Below are 19979 nucleotides of genomic sequence, written 5' to 3' on the forward strand. Positions count from 1 at the left end.
CATTCGAATTCCACCTCTGCCACCCACAGCTCATGTGGATCTTAGGCAGGTGTCTCAATCCAGTTTTTCTAAGTAAAAGTCATGCAATAACTATTTATTGGGCACCTACTATGTGCCAGGCACTGTTCAGGGTATCTGGGAGATAGCCATGAACAAAACAGACATCCTGTTTTGGGGATGGGGACCAGTTCTAATGCAAAGAGACAGATAATAAACATGACAAAGAATAAATAAGCAAATTTCATCATGTGCTAGAAAGTGAGCCCTGCTAGGGAAGGAAAGATGCAAACTGGGTGGTCAGGGTGGGCCTCACGGAGGAGGTGACCTTTGGGCAAAGCCTGGTGGAAGGAGGTGAGGAAGTTAGTGAGGGAAGAGCATTCCCACCAGAGGGAACAGCCAGTGCAGAGACCCGGAAGTAGGCAGGCTTGGGAACAGCAGGAGGCCCATGTGGCTGGAGCAGGATGACCAAAGGGATAAGGGACGTAGAGCCTCTGCATCCCTGCAAAGACCGTGGCTTTGACACCAGCGAGGAAGCACAGAGGAGGGTCCTGCTCCATCCTTGTAGGTTTCCATGGATCTCTGGGTGCTTGCTGGTGCAGGGAGGCCAGGATGGGAGTCGGGAGGAGGCTAGAGGCAGGTGCAGGCACCTAGGCTGGAGCCAATGGCGGCTGGGATGAGGAGTGTGATGGTGTCTCATTCTGGATGTCTTTGAGATCCAGCTGGCTCTGTCCTTACCCTACAAATGGGAATACATGCAGAACATAAATACATCAAACGCATAGCACAGAATGCCTGGAAAAACAAATCTGGTTTACTTGGCCTTCAAAGGGTGGCTGAGCTCTGTGCTTTGGGAATATGTTTTAACTGTGATCTGTTGTCTCCCTACTTGCAATGATGAAAAGATGAGGCCACACCCATGTGTGCCCTCAGGAAAGCAGGCATTTTCTGGTCCTATTGGAAGCGGAACTGAGCAAGTCCACGATTTTAGCAAGAGCCAAGAAAACAGGCAGGGAGGGAAGGACATGTGTCCGGGAGGAGAGCCTGTGAGCTGCGCATGTAAGGCAGGTGGAGTTGTCCCTGAGGACACATCCATCTGGGACTATAAATAGCCGCCTGTTCTAGGCAGTCTGGGAGGAATGAAGGAATGGTGCGAGACGCCTGCACACGTGCTTCCTGGGCGTTCCAGGCGTTTATGAGAAACAGCCATGGGCCTCCAGCATCAAAGGGAAGCTCTAGACAGGTGGGCCTTGGCCCTGGCCCAGGGCACTCCTTGTTCCGCACAGCCTAAGCTGCACAGGGCATGAGTGTCAAGATCACATGGCAGAGTTGTGAAAGTCCCGGCAGGAGGAATCTCAGATGACGTCCGCCCCATCGCCCTGTTATTCACGGAAGGGGACCCTGAGCCGGGCTGGGCCAAGACTCGGAGCCGTGATGCCCAGCCAGCCCTGGAGCCCTCGCCCAGGTTAAGGCTCACTCAGGCCCGTGGGCTTCTCTGTTTTCTTGTGTTTTGATGTGAATTGGCGTCTCCATCTTCCACTCACCAATATAGAAAAATAGCAGCGGGTGGACAGCACTTTGGGTGGTCCCTGTTCGGATCTGGGTGTATATTCCTCCCCACGTTCCCCTTGTCTGAGTCTTTTTAAAATGTGAAGGCATGCCGTATGCCTGATTCGTTCGCTTCAGTTTAGTGTGTGGGCACTTTCCTCACCATACAGATTCCTCACATTCATGTCAATATCCTCCCAAATTCCTTCCAATGCATGCCCCACAGTAAATGTAGTCGTCACTCTTGCACTGTTGGATGTCAACATCATTTCCAGGCAGACACTGGGCTAGTCAGTTTGTGAGACCTCATCTCATTGATTTCTTTTTTTCTTTTTTTTTTTTTTTTTTCTGAGATGAAGTTTCATTCTTGGTGCCTAGGCTGGAGTGCAGTGGCGCCATCTCGGCTCACCGCAACCTCCGCCTCCGGGGTTCAAGTGATTCTCCTGCCTCAGCCTCCCGAGTAGCGGGGATTACAGGCGTGCACCACCACACCCAGCTAGTTTTGTATTTTTAGTAGAGACAAGGTTTCTCCTTGTTGGTCAGGCTAGTCTCGAACTCCTGACCTCAGGTGATCCACCCCCTCAGCCTCCCAAAGTGCTGGTATTTCAGGTGTGAGCCACTGCGCCCTGCCTTCATCTCATTGATCTCTTACAGCCACCATGCAAGATCAGTATTGCTAACTCTATTTTACACATGAGGACTCTGAGGTTCAGAGAGGGTAAGTAACTTGGTCAAGGTCACACAGCTGGGAAGTGGAAGGAACAAGAACTCAAGCCCAGACTGCCTGACTCTAAAGCCCAGGCATCTATTTACAACATTTTACTGTACACATAATGCAGGGAACATTGTTGCAACTGAATTTCTGTGACAGTCATGGTCATTTCCTTGGGACAACCCCAGGAGAGGGACTGCTGGGTCAAAGGGCGGGAAAAGTTTTCACATCCCTGAGAGTCAGTGCCAAATGATATTCCAGAAAGTGGTGCTGATTCACCCTTTCCCCCCAGCTGCCACCCTCTCCTGCCTGTTTCTCGTAAATGACCACAGCGTGTGCCCAAAGGGTGGTGCTCCCATCACCCCCACCTGCCCTGCCTCCTGCCAGTGTCTGTGCTAACTTGATAAATTGCAAAATGCAATATAAGAACAATGTGTTGTCTCCATAAGGATTTCTAAAATGACCAGGGAACTTGAACATTTTATTTTTAGCAGACAGAGGTCTGGGGTTTTTGTAGTTGTTGTTGTTGTTGTTGTTTTGTTTTTTGTTTTGAGACAGAGTCTCGCTCTGTCGCCCAGGCTGGAGTGCAATGGCGCGATCTCGGATCACTGCAAGCTCCGCCTCCCAGGTTCATGCCATCCTCCTGCTTCAGCCTCCCGAGTAGCTGGGACTACAGGCACCCGCCACCATGCCCGGATAGTTTTTTGCATTTTTAGTAGAGACGGGGTTTCATTGTGTTAGCCAGGATGGTCTCGATCTCCTGACCTTGTGATCTGCCCGCCTTAGCCTCCCAAAGTGCTGGGATTATGGGCGAGAGCCACCGCGCTCAGACAGAGGTCTGGGTTTCAACTGCCTTGTGGTGACCTTGGCATACTCAGGACAGCTAGAATCTGACCAGCAGCCTCCCAGATAACGGCTGGGGCTGGATGTGCTCACTTGCCTGGTGCTCCCGGGAGTGGACTCACGGCGCTGGAGTGGGGCACCAGAACCACTGCCACATGTTTCTCCTTCAAGGAACAGCTCACGCCATCACGTCTTTAAGAAGAATAGAGAAATACACAAATGCCAGAGCCATGAGTGTTGTGAGCCCAGTCACCATCCAGCTACTGTCTTGGTGCAGGTGGCGCTGATATCAGAATATGATAATGCTCCAAAGTGAGGCCCCCAAGTCTCTGCTTCTCCCCAGTTGGGATGCATTTGTTTGGTCTACGCTATGGTGCAAGATCAGACAAAGCATTTTCATCCTCAGCCCAGGTTTCCTTCTGGATTTTCATGAGCCAGAGCGTGGAGGGCAGAGCAAGGGCGCCCTGGCCTGGGGCTGAGGCCCACCTGTCTGGAGCTTCCCTTTGATGCTGGGAGTCCTTGGCTGTTTCTCATAAACGCCCCGGAACGCCCAGGAGGAGCGAGTGCAGGCATCTTACACCATGCCCTCATCCCTCCCAGACCGTCTAGACTGGGTTTCATTCTGGGTTTTCATTTTCACATTGAGACAGAATTCAGAATCAGCATCTCTGGCCTCGGGCCTCTTAGGAGCAACCATTACAGCAGCAGCCAGGGCCTCGACACTGAGCCAGGCAGGACTCATGTCTCACATTGCACTGGCTCACCAGATGCTCATCTGTGCTGCCGTGTACCCCTCTGAAGTAGGTTCTGTGTGCTAGATGAGAACAAGGAGGCCCAGAGAGGTTAAGGAACTTGTCCAGGGACACACAGCACACTACGCGGGTAGAGCTGGGATTTGAATCCTGGCAGCTCTGGCATCTGGAATCTAAGCTGCTCGGCTGATGTCTCACCATATCAGAAGAGCGAACATCTCTTTGGAGAAATGGAGACAAGTAAACCCTTGAATGCAGGCTTTCCTGCCACTCTGGTGCTTCCAGCCAGTTTGTTCCCAGAGCACCGTTGGGGGTTTTGTAGGCAGATGTTGAGGGTCTTGCTTTGGCCTCGATATCCCACTGGATGCCCTCAAAGGAATGATGTAACAGTTAACTTTAAAGGTGCCCATATTCACAATGTGCAGAAACGATATCCTTTGCAAGCAGTTAACATGGTGATGAAAACTTTTAGATGTCAGCTTTAAAATATATGAGGGCTACATGGTTTCTCAAAGCCCTTCCTTAGTGGCTGTGAGCTGCATTGACCCGGCAGGCAGGACCCAGGACTGACCAGGCCAGAGAGGCTGGGGCTGCAGGGGGTTCCTCTGTGACTCTAGCAGGGAGGGGCTGGGCCAGCCGGGTCAGGGGAGGCTGTGGGCTGCTCCCTCTGAAACCATGCATGGCCTCCATGTGGCCCTGGCACTGGAAGGGAAGCTTATGGGAGGAATGCGCTCGTGTCTCAGGACATGGACTCAAGGCCTCTGAGCTGGTGGTGACCAGCAGGTCATCCTGAGGGCGAGTGTTCCCTTCCCCACCTGGCAGAGATCCCTCAGCCCTCCATGGAGCTCCAGGGCTTCAGCTTCCTGGGGTGGGTGTGTGTTGGGAAAAGAGAAAAAGAGCTTCCCTTTCAGGAGTCCACAGGCTCTCTCCTCCTGCAGGTCTGGCCTTGTCCACACTGTGGGGAGACAGGCACCGAGGACCATGAGGGCATGGAGACCCAGAGGAGTGGGGGAGGGGGTGGGAAGCCTTGAGGTGGGCTGGAGGCACCGACCACAAGGACCTGGTCTGTCCTCCTGGGAACCTTCGGCCCCCAGCACAGAGTCTAGCACACAGTAGGTGATCAGGCGTTAGCCCCTTCCTGATCCGTATGCCCAGTGCTGGAAACAACCCACTGGAGGACAGGAGGGCTCAGGGACCATCCCTGGCGGGGTCACAGAGGCTGGGGGCACTCTAGCGAGGGTGGGAGGCTGGGCAGCCCTCAGGAGAACCTGGCTCTTGTCCCGGTCAGCGCCCTTTCCCAAGCTTCTGTAAGGAACATCCACTCACCACCAGGCCAGTGGCCAGAGCTGGAGTCTGTCCCGGGAGCCCGGCCCGCCGAGAGTTGAGCGAGCCACCCCGAGTGTGTGCCGAGACCTCGGTGCCTGTGTCAGGTCGTGGTGTGTGTGTATGTGTGGAGGGGGGTCCACCTCGGGCCTGGGGGACGTGGAGATGGTCCCCTCTGCCGCTAACGCCACCTCGCCCGTCCTCCCCCAGCATGTGGCTGCGACCTGGCCGAGGGCGGCTTCTTCGTGCGGCAGGGCGAGTACATCTGCACGCTGGACTACCAGAGGCTCTACGGCACCCGCTGCTTCAGCTGCGACCAGTTCATCGAGGGTGAGGTGGTGTCGGCGCTGGGCAAGACCTACCACCCCGACTGCTTCGTGTGCGCCGTCTGCCGGTGAGTGAGCGGGCACCTGGCCTCCGCTGCCCCTGCCTTTCCAGGCCTTTCTCCTTCCCTCCCTCCCTTCCCTTCTTCCTCCTGCTCCCTCCCGTGACCCGCCCTCTGCGTCCTGCAGCGAGGCTGTCCCAGGCCTCACAGTCTGCACCCTTCTGTCTCGGTGCATCCAGAGGCCTCCTCTGTGAGGGCAGGGCTGGGCTGCTCCCCTCTGGGTCTGGTGCGTGGCACAGAGCAAGCATGCAGCAAGTGCTGGCTGCGGAGACTGGGTCCTCGACCGGGCAGCAAGACTGCACCGGCCGCCTCTCTGCGTGCACCTCCTGGGGCTGAACAGGAGCCTTCCCACATGGTCCCTGCCTCCCCCTTCCCTCCCCAGCCCCTGACTCGTTCCTCCCAGAGGAAATGTTCTGCTTCTAGAAAACAAAGAATAAAAACATGAAAAACAGTTTATTTTCTGTTCTGTACTCCCTGTCTCACCACACCCTGTTTGCAGGGGATGTTTTCAATGTTGTTTCCAAAGCAGTTCCCTGTGGTTACAAGCATGTGCCGGAGACAGAAATGGAACCTTTGTCAGAGGATGCTAAGGACAGGAGGTGACGATGACAAGGAGTATGTCTAGGGAGAGTCGCTCTGTGTCATCGTAGCGTGACCTGGGTCAGACCTCTCCCGGGGATTATCTGAATGTTTGATTTTTGTGTACGTAGCTTAGAGATGAGGGTTGACATCTCACAGTTGGTTTGAAAGATCGCCCCTGGTTAATCCATTATTTAAAAAATAATAATAGACAGCCCTGGTCGCGTTGGAGTCACTGGAGCTGGACTTGTCCAGCCACCATCAACAACTAGGAAACTGGACAAAATGTATGAAACAACCATTTCCAGACTCTGGAGCTCAGAACTAAGAGAAGGGAACAAGTTAAGTGAGGCAAGGCCTGTGATTGCCCCAGCTTCCTTCCTGGAGGCAGTTTCCGGAAGGATAGCGTGGGGTTGGGGGAGAGACCCAAGGGGAGTGTGGCATCATCCTGAGGCAGGAGACAGTGACTAGAAAGGCAGGCACAGCTGGAACATGTTGGGCAGGATACCAGAGGGGCAGGGGCACCACCGAGCAAGAGTGCCGATCTGCACAGGTGCCTTAGAGTCTTTGAACAAATATGAAGCCCTGTAGTTGTAGAGGAATTTCACACAGTGGGGCAGAGAATGACCAGGTTGCTACAAGCGAAACAATTCCTGGATTTGGGAAACATCTGAGTCCTGTCCAGGGTGGAGATTCCTTGTTGAACCCCAGGGCATGCAGTGTGGACACCAAAAGGTCGCGTCTCATCCAGAAGACAAAACAGCCCTAGAGTGAAGGCTACAGTGAACCTGCTCTACCAAAGCACAAAACGAGCCTCAGAAAGATCATGCTGGCTGGGCACGGAGGCTCACACTGTAATCCAGCACCTCGGGAGGCCAAGGCAGGAGGCTTGAGACCAGGAATTGGAGACCAGCTTGGGAAACGTAAAGAGACCCCATCTCTATTTTTTAATTAATTATTTTTTTAAAAAGATCATGCTGATCTGCAAATAAACTGTCTGCCAGAGCAAAGCCCAACACTTTTCACAAGAAGATTTTTAAAAATCCAGCATTCAACAATGTAAAATTTATAAGTGTTCAGTGTCCAATCAAAACTTGCTGGTGATGGCTGGGCACAGAAGCTCATGCCTATAATCCCTCCACTTTGGGAGGCCGAGGTGCGAGGATCACTTGAGGCTGGGAGTTCGAGATCAGCCTGCGTGACATAGCAAGACCCTGTCTCTACAAAAAATTTAAAAATTAGTCTGGCTTGGTGGTGCATGCCTGTAGTCCCAGCTACATGAGAGGCTGAGGTGGGAGGATTGCTTGGGCCCAGGATTTTGAGGCTGCAGTGAGCTATGATTGCACCACTGCTCTCCAGCCTGGGTAACAGAGCAAGACCCTGTAGAAAGACAAGAAAGAAAGAAAGAAGAGGGGGGAGAGAGAGAGAGAGAGAAAGAAAGAAAGGAAAGAAAGAGAAAGGAAAGAAAAGGAAGGAAGGAAAGAGAAAGAAAGAAAGGGAAAGAAAGAAAGAGAAAAAGGAAAGAAAGAAAGAAAGAAAGGAGGGAGGGAGAGGAAGAGAAAGGAAGGGAGGAAAGGAAGAAAGTGAGGGAGGAATGGAAAGGATTACTAGTTGTATTAGGTTGTTGCAAAAGTAATTGTGGGTTTTTTCATTAAAAGTAATAGTAAAAAACAGCAACCTAATAAAAGGAAACCAGAAAATGTGACCCAAACCCAGAAGAAAAGTCAGTAGCAATAAGGGAGGAGACCACCCCTCATATTGTCTTAAGCCCAATTTCTGCCTCCAAAGAAAGAAGAAGTAAAACCTAAAAGGCAGAAATGAAATCCATGGGCAGACAGCCCAGGGCCGTGCCCTGGGCCTGGTAGTTAAAGATCGACCCCTGACCTAATTGGTTATGTTATCTATAGATTCCAGACATTGTATAGAAAAGCACTGTGAAAATCCCTGTCCTGTTCTGTTCCTATCTGATTACCAGTGCATGCAGCCCCCAGTCACGTACCCCCTGCTTGCTCAATCGATCACAACCCTCTCATGCAGACCCCCTTAGAGTTGTGAGCCCTTAAAACGGACAGGAATTGCTCACTTGGAGAGCTCAGTTGTTGGAGACATGAGTCTTGCCGAAGCTCGTGGCAGAATAAAGCCCTTCCTTCTTTAACTCGGTGTCTGAGGAGTTTTGTCTGCGGCTTGTCCTGCTACAGCAATAGGCCCAGAAATGACAGGAATGGTGAAATGAGCAGATAATGACTTTAAAATAGCTACTGTAAATACGTTTAAGTATTTTAAGGAAACACGAACATAAATAGGAGAGTTATAGAAGATATAAAAAGAAACCACTGGTACTTGTAGAAATGAAAAATACAATGGCCGAAGTGGAAAATCTCCTGAAAGGAATTAGCAGTAGATTGGGTATTTCGGAAGAAAATATCAGTAAACATGAAGACACAGCATTAGAAAGAATTCATACTTAAGCAGAGAAACAAAAAGACTGAAAAACACGAAAAGCACCTCAGGAATCTGTGGATGTGGATCTATTTCTCTGTCTAGGTGGATAAGGGAGACCAAAAAGTGTTTAAGGAAGTAATTGCTGAACATTTTGCACATTTGGTGAAAACTATAAACACATGGATCCAAGAATTTCAATGAACTTCAAACAGAATAAACACATCAGAATCTACCAAATCTATCCTAATCAAATTGCTGAAAACCAGTGCTAAAAAGAAATCTTAAAAGCAGCCAGAGGAAAAAAAATTATTTACAGAGGAACAAACGTATGACTCCAGACTTCTCATCAGAAACTATGTATGCTAGAAGACAATAGAACAACATTTCTTAAATGCTGAGGGAAAAATATCTATCAAATAATTCTAGACTAAGCACAAAAACTTCCAAAAATGAAGGCAAGACTGCTAAAGGGTATGGGATTTCTTTTGTGGGTGATAAGATTGTTCTAAAATCGATTATGGTGATAGTTGCACAACTCTGAATATGCTAAAACCTGCTGGATTATACATTACATTGTATGTGAATAAAGTGTCAAAACTGTTACCGAGAAACGAAGGCACTGTAAAGACTTTTTTAGACACGCAAAGCTAAGAGAATTTGTTGCCAGCCAATCTGCACCAAAATAAACTTACAGGAAGTTTTGTGGGCTGAAGGAAATGCAAAATGAGAAACTGCAAAAGCAAGCCATCAGCTGGCAGAGAGTGCCATGTTAGATATGAGTTCAAGGGTGCGCCCTCACACCTGTGTCTGATGAAGCACTGCTCTACAAAATATTATTTACAAAATATTGATTATTCACAGCTCAATAATAAGAAGACCCAGAATACTGTTAAAAATGGGCAAAAGAGGCTGGGTGCTCATGCCTGTAATCCCAGCACTTTGGGGGGCTGAGCCGGGTGGATCACGAGGTCAGGAGTTCGAGACCAGCCTGGCCAACGTGGTGAAACCCCGTCTCTACTAAAAATACAAAAATTAGCCAGGTATGGTGGTGGGCGCCTGTAATCCCAGCTACTTGGAAAGCCAAGGCAGGAGAATCACTTCAACCCAGGAGGTGGAAGTTGCAGTGAGCCGAGATCACACCACTGCACTCCAGCCTGGGTGACAGAGGGAGACTCCATCTCAAAAAAACTTTTAAAAAAATGGGCAAAAGAGTTTAATAGAGACGACTATAAACCAAAAAGAGATTGAGGCAGGGCTCAATGAATAGAGCTTTATTTAGCCAAGGTTGAGGATGTGCCTAGGGTAAAATGCAAGCCACAGGAGCACCTGTGAGCTGTGCTTTTTCCAAAGGGGGTTTGGGACACTTCAGTATTTAAGGGGGAAAAAGCAAGAAGGAGAGAAAAAAGGGGAGGAGGAGGACGACCGTGAGGCAGATAGCTACAGTCTTTATGGTTACATTTCATATGCTAATCAGAGCCTCAGTAAATCTATGTTTTACATGTGAAAAGAGGGAGTCGAGGAAACAGTTAAGACTAACCCTCTGTAAATCTACATTTTACATTTGTCATACACCATTCTGTTTTACATTTTACATGTGACATGGGGTTGTGAAACTACAGCTCTCTGGAAACAAAAGGAAAGCAGTTTTTGCATGACTCCATTCCCAGCTTAACTTTCCCTTTGGCATAGTGGGTTTGGGGTCCTTGTCTTTCACACTTCACTAAAGAACATATACAAATGGGCTGAGTGTGGTGGCTCACGCCTGTAATCCCAGCACTTTGGGAGGCTGAGGTGGGCAGATTGCTTGAGGTCAGGAGTTTGAGACCAGCCCGGCTAACGTGGTGAAACCCCATCTCTACTAAGAAAATTAAAATTAGCCATGCATAGTGGCAGGCACCTGTAATCCCAGCTACTCAGGAGGCTGAGGCAGGAGGATCAATTGAACCCAGGAGGCAGAGGTTGCAGTGAGCCAAGATTGTGCCAGTGCACTCCAGCCTGGGTGACAGAGCAAGACTTTGTCTCAAAAAATATATATATATAATATATATTATGTATATTATATTATGTATTTTATATTATATATAATATATAATGTATTATATATTATATATAATACATTATGTATTTTATATTATATTATATATAATATATATTATGTATTATATATTATATTATATAATATATATTATGTATTATATATTATATTATATAATATATATTATGTATTATATATTATATTATATATAATATATATTATGTATTATATATTATATTATATATAATATGTATTATATATAATATATATTATGTATTATATATTATATATTATGTATTATATAATATAATATATAATAATTATTATATATAAATATAATAATTATATAATATTTATATATAATATATACACACAAATGACCAACACCATACATGAAACAGTGTTTACCATCATTAGTCACAGGGGTATGCAAATGAAAACTACAAAGAAATGCCATTACGCCTCCATGAGAACAACTAAAACTGAAAAGATGGACCATGGCGAGTGCTGGTGAGGATGCGAAGCCAGAGGAGTGTCCCTCCAGTGCCGTTGTGAATGCAGCATGGCACGGCGGCCGTGGAAACCGGCTTGGCAGTTTCTGATAAAGTCAAACACACACTTAGCGTATGATCAGAAAATCTGTCTTCTGTATTCACCCAAAAGGAAAGCTTGTGTCCGCGGAGAGGCCGGTTGGCAACCGTGCTTAACAGCTTTATTTGTAACAGCCCCAAACTGGAAACAGCCCAGAAGCCCCCAGCAGTTGCATGGAATGGCTGTTGTGATTTATCCATGGGATGGACACTGCCCCGTCCTCAAAGGAACAAAGGATCAATATGGGCAATAGCATGGGTGAAGCTCAAAAACGTGAGGCTGACAAAACACCAAAGACTACGTGATCTGTGAGTCTGCAAAAAAAAAAAAAGAGAGAGACAAATCTAATGCACGGTGACAGTGACAATCACAGTGTCTGGGGCCATGGTGACAATGATGATCACGGTGCCTGGGGCCAGAGGTCGTGGGCAGCATGATTGTAGACAGCCACAGGGGGCTTTTTGCAGTGGAAAGAATGTTCCATATCATGACTGATGGTGGCAGTGATATGGGTGTGTACATTTGTCACAAGTTACCTCAATAAAGTAGAGGAAATACAATCATAGCTGCCATTGAGTCAGCCCCTCCCAGGTCCAGGCAATAAGCCAGAGCTTCCCAGGCAGGATGTCCTGTGGGCGAATGAATGTATGAATACAAACCTGGAATGCAGGCATTCTCAGTCCTACTTTATAGGTGAGAAGCCTTTCAGAGAAGCTGAGTAACTTGTTCCAGGTTAAACAGCCAGAGATTCGCTCCAAGCACATCCAGGGATGGGGAGGGGCTCCCACTCTGTCTCAAGATCCCCCATGACAGGGAGGGTGCAAGACACAGAGACAGCAGACCACAGCATTCACACGGTGGCAACACGGGCATGGGAGAGCCGTGCAGGCTCCTGGGCAGCGGATGGGGGGAGAGGGCCCTGGGTTGAGCTCAGCCTGTATTTGTCCTGGATCCCCAGGAGCAGGTACCGGCCCAGTGGGAGCCCAGGAACACACCTGCTGCATGGACCGAGGGTACTGGATGCCAGCCCCACTGGTGGGTGCTCTGGCAGGCCTTCAGCAGGGGAAGGCACGGTGGTCTCCAGCTTCAGGGAGCTCCATCTGGCAGGCCCTGGTGGGAGGCCAGGCAGGGACGTGGCAGGAGAGAGTAGACCAAGCCTGGCCCCCTAGGAGAGCTTCATTCCTTCACTTATTCACCCATTCATTCATTCAACAATGAATCCATTGTCTCCTCCCTGAAGAAGACAGACAGAACCCAACAAAGGTGTTTGAGCAGGGGCTTTTTTTTTTTTTGATATGGAGTCTCACTCTTTCGCCCAGGCTGGAGTGCAGTGGTGCAATCTCGGCTCACTGCAACCTCCACCTCCCGATTCAAGCGATTCTCCTGCCTCACCCTCCCAAGTAGCTGGGATTACAAGTGCACACCACCACGCATGGCTAATTTTTGTATTTTTAGTAGAGACGGGTTTTCACCACACTGGCCAGGCTGGTCTCAAACTCCTGACCTCAAGTGATCCTCACACCTCAGCCTCCCAAAGTGCTGGGATTACAAGTGTGAGCCACTGCGCCTGGCCGCCCAAGAGATTTAAGGGGCACCCGTGGTCTGACACTTCCACAGGCTTCTGCCTGAAAAGCACCTGGTTCTCTGGTCAGGCTCAGATGGGGAAGGAAAGTGGCCCGGTGGCTGCTGGAAGCTTGGTGGCAGCAGGTGTCGAGGGCAGACATGGCAGCATTCTCAGGCTGTGCTTCTGGCCCCGTCTGCAGGTGGCCTGGCCTTAGCTTGCTAGATGCAGCTACTTGAGCCTCAGTCTCCAAAGACATCCCCAGGCTGCAGGAGGATGGGCCATCTCTCTGCCGTCCCTCACCCGGCCTCGCTCCAGGCACTTGCTGCGGAGGCAGACTTTAAGGGGGTGCCAAAAAACTCAGTAGTCAAGTAAATGATATTTTAATGCGATATTTTAAAAAATTGAAATAAATGCAAAAAATCCATTTAGAGCAAAATGGCAGAATTTTGAATAAAGACAGGATCCGATTGTCCAGCATCTTCCTGTCTATGAGGTGTGCTTTTAAAGACACTACCCTCTTAGAGGCCCAGGTAGATAAATCGTGGAACTTTGAAGCTAGACAGGTCTTGGTTTGTTTCTGGTTCTGACTCGTATCCACGTGTCCTTGGAAAAGTTACATATCCTCTCTGAACTCCAGTTTCTCACCTATAGAGAAAACATGAAGCAAATAGCAACTAGGTTGAATGGCGTGGGGTTATTCATGAGGCATGCCTATAGGGCACCTATCACAGTGTAGGCCCTGGGCACACAGGAGATGCCCGGTGGACATAGCTGCTGCCCTTGCTACTGACCTGATATGAAGAAGGCATCCCATGTGGCTGGGAAGGCAGGGTGGGCTGGAGGGGCCAGTGGTCCAGGCAGCCTGGCATGTTGCCGTGTGCCAAGCACTGGGCTGGCCCTCAGCTGGTCCTCACCACCACCTTAGGCGCTATGATTCTGCCTGTTGGTACAGATGAGGAAACTGAGGCTCAGATGTCAATGACTACCTGAGGTCCTCTTGCGGGGATGCAGCAGTGCCTGGGTGGAGAGGCCCTGCGTTGCGTCCTCAGCCTGTGAGTGGTACCTTTGCGAGATCCTGGGGAGACATTGGCTCTGGTCTCCTGTCTCCTGCTCTGGGAGAGGGCTCCCCCAGAGAGAAGCCGGAAGGTGGGCCTGGCTGGTAATGAGCTCTCTTGTTTCAGGCTGCCCTTCCCCCCTGGGGACCGAGTGACCTTCAACGGGAAGGAATGCATGTGCCAGAAGTGCTCCCTGCCCGTGTCGGTGGGCAGCAGCGCGCACCTGTCCCAGGGCCTCCGAAGTAAGTGGGCGCTGAGTGGGGGCGTGCTGAGTGGGGGGTGCTAAATGGGTGGGTGTGCTGAGTTGGGGGGCGCTGAGTGGGGCGTGCTGAGTGGCAGGTGCTGGGGGGCGCTGAGTGGGGGCAATGCTGAGTATAGGGCATGCTAAGTGGGGGCTTGCTGGTTGTGGGAGGGGGTGCTGAGTTGGGAGCTTGGTCTCTGCAGTGCCCAGGGACAGGGCCTGACAAACAGGGACCCAGAGCAGCAGCAGCTGCAATGAACGCTGTGGATAAATGTGAGGAGGCAGCCAGGGATGGAAGTTTCTGGGGCTCTCGTGCCGCCAAGTCTTTGCACTGGCTGTTTCCTCCACCCCAGGTGCCACTCCTGCTTTCCCATCTAATGCCCACTGCTGCTTTTGCCCAGCTCTAGCACACCTCCTCCAGGAAGCCTTCCAGGTCTCCTTCAGGTCCTCTCCCTCTGGCATTCACTCTCCTCAGCTCCCCCCTGTTAATTCCAGGCCACCCGGGACCCCTTTGCGGGAACCCGTAGAAGAACACTGAGCTCCGGGCTCCTGCAGTCAGGGGCCCTCGGGTTCACTCCTCCACCTCCCAGGAGTTAGGCCAGGTGTGTATGCAGTGGGGGCTCAAGATGCTTCCTGAATTAGGAAGCAGGAGGTTGTTAGTGTGAAAAAAAACAAATGGCAGCCGAAGTGTCAGGGGTTTGCAGGTATGGGGCCAAGTATCAGCAAGGAGTGGGCAGCCAGGTGGCCTTTCCCAGCTGGGGTGGCTCTGCCGGATCATGAGATGGCACACAGGCTCTGGGAGGGGAGTCCAGCACACCAGGCCCCGCCGCTGCCAGGCACCTGCTGCAGAAGCCCGCTCTGAGCACCGTGGTCACTGGGGTGTCCCCAGAGGCAGGGCCACGTGTCCCCGGACAGAAGAGGAGTTTCTCCTGATTTCCGGAGTCAGCATCTTGCCTGCAATTAATTTCCTCTCCTGTGTCAAACACCTCCTTTCTCCCCCACCTTGTCTGCTGTGTTGAGAGTCTCTACAGAGGCGATTCCACTTCCAGCCTCCCAGGAGTGCAGCATTGGCCCTGGGAGCTGGTGATAATTTGACTCTGTGAACCGAAGCAAAGGCTTCATCCCTTGGGATGAAGTTCGCAGCAGCACTGGGTCGGGAGGGTGCTGCCTCGGGGCTTGCTAGGAGAGTCCTCCATTCAAAAATTTCTCTCCAGCTGGGGCCTGGATTGATTGATTTTTTTTTTTTTTAAACGTAAACGTGATTTTATTTAATGCCTTTTATCTATCTTTGAGAATTTGGCTTCACAAACAGTAGTACTGTTATAATTAAATTCAGATAGTAATCAAAAGCTCTATGGCAAATTTTAAAAGGGGGAGATAAGTTTTGAACAGTTTGTCCAAAGCTTCCTGGCACCCAAATTAAAAAGGGAAACATGGGCCGGGTATGGTGGCTCATGCCTGTAATCCCAGCACTTTGGGAGGCCGGGGCGGGTGGATCACCTGAGGCCAGGAGTCCGAGACCAGCCTGGACATGGTGAGACCCCGTCTCTAATAAAAATACAAAAATTAGCCTGGTGTGGTAGTGCCCACCTGTAGTCTCAGCTATTCAGGAGGCCGAGGCAGGAGAATCGCTTGAAATTGGGAGGCAGAGATTGCAGTGAGCTGGGATTGCACCACTGCACTCCAGCCTGGGTGACAGAGTGAGACTGTCAAAAAAAAAAGTGGGAGGGGATGGAAATATGACCAACCACAGAATCAGTGTCTGAGATTTTTTTTTTTTTTTTTGAGGTTTTCAAAAATACCCTTGGCAGAAAGGCTCTGCCCTCTCCAAATGTAAATTTATTTTGAAATATCAAATTTGCATTTTCAAAGAACAAATGTTCCCCGGACCCCTAGATATCTAATAATGTAACCTGCCCCTTCCCCCAGCCTGTGGTGAGAATCCTGAGCTTAGAACCATTTCTGTGCCTAGAAAGCATTGAGCAGCAGTCCTGGCTCCTATGTGGATGTCTGCAGTCTTCCCAGTCCAGCCTCCTTTTGTTTCCCCAGCAGCTGTGCCTGGAGGAGCTCTTCTGAAGGTGCAGGAGTGCCCTGTACCTGGCAGGAGTGGGTGTGCTGGGTGCTCAGTGTCCATCAGGGGGCGGAAGTGCCGAGGGGTGGGCCAAGGCCTTTCAACTCCAAAGCAAGTGAGCTCACCCCACTAGGACCAGAGGCTGTCCAAGGTGGCCTTGGTTCTGAAACTGGAGACGCAGGCTGAATTCCAGCAGGTGGGTCTGGAAGGGGGAGGTTGCTACAGGTGAGAAGAGAGTGCAAAGACTGAACACTTGTGAAATGTGCTGGGTGCACCCCCCAGACCCATGTGAGTGGACGGGGCTGCAGCGTGGGCACCTCCCAGACCCGTGTGAGTGGACGCGGCTGCAGCGTGGGGACGGGGAATGGGAATGGCGCTGAGACACCAACACCAGATGGCAGCTTCCTCCAAAGCCACGCCATGGTGTTCTCAGTACATCTGGAGGCCGTGAGGAGCCATATATGGTTGTGGAGTAGGGTAGAGTCAAGTCAGTCCAGAATGTAGGAAGCAGCACCATCTGCCTGGCCAGCTTGCTGGGCCTGGGGGCAGCAGGGCGGGGCCTCACATGGCTGCCTGTGCGGCTGCCCTTCCCTGGGGAGGGGAGAGTGGCTGGCTCTTGAGGCAGAGCTCAAGCTTGAGTCCCGTGGCCCTGAGCTTCCCTCTGCTGCCCCAAGCAGGCCACTTAGGAATAAGAAATCCTCCAGAGTGGGCTGCACAGGCTTCTTCCAGGAGGAGCAGCCAACACCCCGCATGCCTCAGCTTCCCCACCACGCTCGTTGGGAGGTCCCCTGTGTCCCTGAAGCTCTGCCCCTTCCCATGAGGCCCCCAGCTCTCCAGTGCTGACCCATTGCTGGTCACGAGCCTGTCACAGGGCAGCCATTGCATAGTGCAAGCACCTTGCCGACCCAGAGGCAGCTCTGAGCCCAGATACCCTGGGTGGACCCTGCATTCAACACTGTGTGCCGAGGGCAAGAGGTGTCCCCTCTCTGGGCCTTTGATGTGGGTGTGGGGCCAGCCAGGGGTGTAGGCGGCAGGCTGGCAATTGGGAAAAATGGGCTTGGCCTGGGGAAAAGGGATGGCGAGCAGCTCCATCCATGCTGAGAAAACCCCGAGGCTACTTCTTGGGCCTGGCTGCCCCTGGCTCTTTAGCTCCACCCCCTGGACCTGGGGAGGCCCCACCAGAGCGAGGGATGAAGGCACAGGAAGGGGTGTATGCAGTCCTAAGGTCCCAGGCCCAGGAATGGGGCTTTGGGGTCCTCCACTCTTCCAGCAACGGGGCTTGACCACCTGGGCTGTGGCACGTGGAGCCCCTGTGTCCCCTGCTCCTGCAAGGGTAGTGCTAAGAGGGTGTGTGCCCTGACCAGAGCCCCCGCCCCCTTGCTGGCTGCCTGGGAAACAGGAGAGCCTCGGGGTGAGGCCGGGGTTAAACCCAGGAGCTCCAACTGCTCCCCGGCTGCCTAGGAAACAGGAGAACCCCTGGGTGCGCCTGGGAGGTAAACCCAGGATCCTCGCAGGAGCCCCCGCCCCACTCTGGGCCCATGGCAGGTCTGTGTCCCGGTCTAGTCCTGACCGCAGTGCGTTGGGGCTGAACTTGAACGTGTTTTATCTTTTCCAGCGGCTTTTCTTCCTCAGTACAGTTTCCTAATTGGAGCTGCAAGCCAAGTTCATGGATTTTCAATCACTTTCAAGTTTTGGAGCTCGGTCAGAGTCCTTGTTTCCAAAACTCAATCTCAGATTTGATCTAGAATCTGAGACTCCCCCCTACTCCCCTGATCCCCGGTTAGACCTGGGGTGCTGCGGGGGGGGGGGGTCTGGCTCCTGCACCTGCACCCCCTGAGCTCCAGCTGAGGCTCCGGGAGACTGCCTGGCACATCCTAGGCACCCCCCAACAACCACCCCCACCATGACCACATCTTGTGGAAGAGGGAGCATTTTGGGGAAAATAGGAAAGTGGAAGGTTCTAGGAGGGTCATGCCATTGCTGCTGATGGCAGTGCCAGCCAGGATGTATGGGCACGTGGCCAGCTGACATTGGGGGGTCCTGAGGCCCCTTCTGCCCTGCTAGAGACATGCTGCCGCTGACAGCTCTAGTCCACAGCCTGTGTCACACAGGACTCTGAGCTGCCATGTGCAGAGCCCGCAAAGCAATGTGGAGCTCCAGATGTGTTTAGAAAGTGAGGATGTGGTTTCCATGGCAACACTCCTTTTGCACCTTGCTCTCATCTCCACGTGTACTGCTGATAGGAGAATGAGGGGGCCGAGGCAGGTGTGAGGTTCACATACCCCCTGCAGCTTGGAGCTCAAGGTCAAGGGAGCTTCTTGGCAGGGGAGGGCACCGGCCAATATGGTAGGAGGCAGAGTGGCGGAGATGCCCGCAACGGCATCGCAGAGAGAGCAGGCCTCCCACGAGGGGACCACCTGGCAACAACAGCAGTGGCACTGAGAGCAGAGGTGGGCCCACCTCACCGGTCAGTGTGTGTGCATTTATTCACAGATCACACATGCCCTCACTCCAGGGGCACAGAGAGGTGAAGTGACTTCCCCAGGTCACAGCCGGTGGGGGGCATTGCTGGGATCTGACCGCTGCTCTCTGCTGTCTGTCCTCTGGTCGCCACACAGCCCCATGTGCTGTGCTCCCTTGACATGCAGAGAAGCCAACAGAGGCTCGGAGCTGGGGATCTCAGCTCCAGCACCATTCACATGTGGGGCCAGAGAGCCCCGCTGAGGGCAACTGTACTGGCAGGGTTAGCATCCTGTGTCCACCACCCACTAGATGCCTGGAACCCCCTCCAAGTTATGACAATCAAAAGGGTCGCCAGACATTGCCAAATGTCTCTTGGGCAAAAGTGCCCCAAGTTGAGAGCCACTGATGCAGAGCTTTGCAAAATGTGCCTCATCACCTGCTAAGTGGGGGGAGCCAGGAGGCTAAGTCAGGGCTGTGCGTCGTCAGCCTCTGCAGAGACACAGGAAGGAGTGTGGCAAAGAGGGTGATGTGGGGGTCGCCTCCTCCTGGACTTGAGAAGGGTGGAGGCATCCTCTCACTTTGGTTCCCATTCATTCATTCATTCATTCATTCATTCATTCCCCACGTGTTTCTCAAGCACACAGCCTCTGCTGGGCATCCAGGGTCCTGAAATGAGTAAGAGGCCCCCCTTCCCTCAGAGTTTGAATCTGCTCTCTGGCTGTTTTCCAAAGTAGCATGTGAATGTGGTCACTTAGGAAATCCTGACCTTGACCGATGGCTTTGTGAGTGTTCGTTTGTTTTAATTGTTAAAAACAATATGACTCAGGTCTCTGCCAAAAGAAACTAATGAAGCCATGCATGGAAGCAACTTCCACTGAGCTCTCAGTGCACAGCAGGCCCACGGGGGGTCTCGCCGATGCTCACTGCTCACCCAGGATGCACAGGGCTTTGGGCCAGGTCTTCTGTGTAAATTAGCACTGGATCCGGGCAGGCACCAAGTGAGGAGGTGATCACCCCACCCCACGATGAGGAAATGGGGGCTCCCGCAGGAGGAACATGCTCAGTGTGACCCAGCGCATAGTGGGGACCAGGATTTGTACCCAGCGTGTCGGGCCCTGGGGCCACCTTCTTTCCATCTTGGATAGAGGTTTCCTTGGGCACGAGGGGTCCCTGCTTGGTCTGTGAATTACTCAGGGGCTCCTGCAGGTGGCAAGGCCCTGTTTGTCAGACACCCTCTTCCTGCCTGTCCATCACGGGGTCCGAGGCCCTGCCCTTGTCATGCCCCCAACACACAACCACACCCTTAAACACACGCAGACACACACTTCCACAAACACACAGACACACTCTCACGTGCAGACATATTCACGCATGCAGA

The 19979-nt window shown here is 51.7% G+C and overlaps 1 protein-coding gene across 7 annotated transcripts in view; it reads left to right on the top strand.

Annotated features, from left to right (window-relative positions):
- Positions 1-19979, top strand: part of ABLIM2 (actin binding LIM protein family member 2) — a 190775-nt gene that overhangs the window by 53874 nt on the left and 116922 nt on the right. For all 7 annotated transcript variants that reach the window (XR_008524318.2, XM_024246408.3, XM_024246401.3 and 4 more), the window contains exons 3-4: positions 5386-5569; positions 13953-14068. Coding sequence is in view for 6 of the 7 variants with exons in the window: in XM_024246408.3 (XP_024102176.2) it covers positions 5386-5569; positions 13953-14068 (300 nt within the window). In the remaining variant the exon portion in view is untranslated. The remainder of the gene's footprint in view (positions 1-5385; positions 5570-13952; positions 14069-19979) is intronic.

The sequence above is a fragment of the Pongo abelii genome, chromosome 3, assembly GCF_028885655.2.
Source record: "Pongo abelii isolate AG06213 chromosome 3, NHGRI_mPonAbe1-v2.0_pri, whole genome shotgun sequence".
Lineage (NCBI taxonomy): Eukaryota > Metazoa > Chordata > Mammalia > Primates > Hominidae > Pongo > Pongo abelii.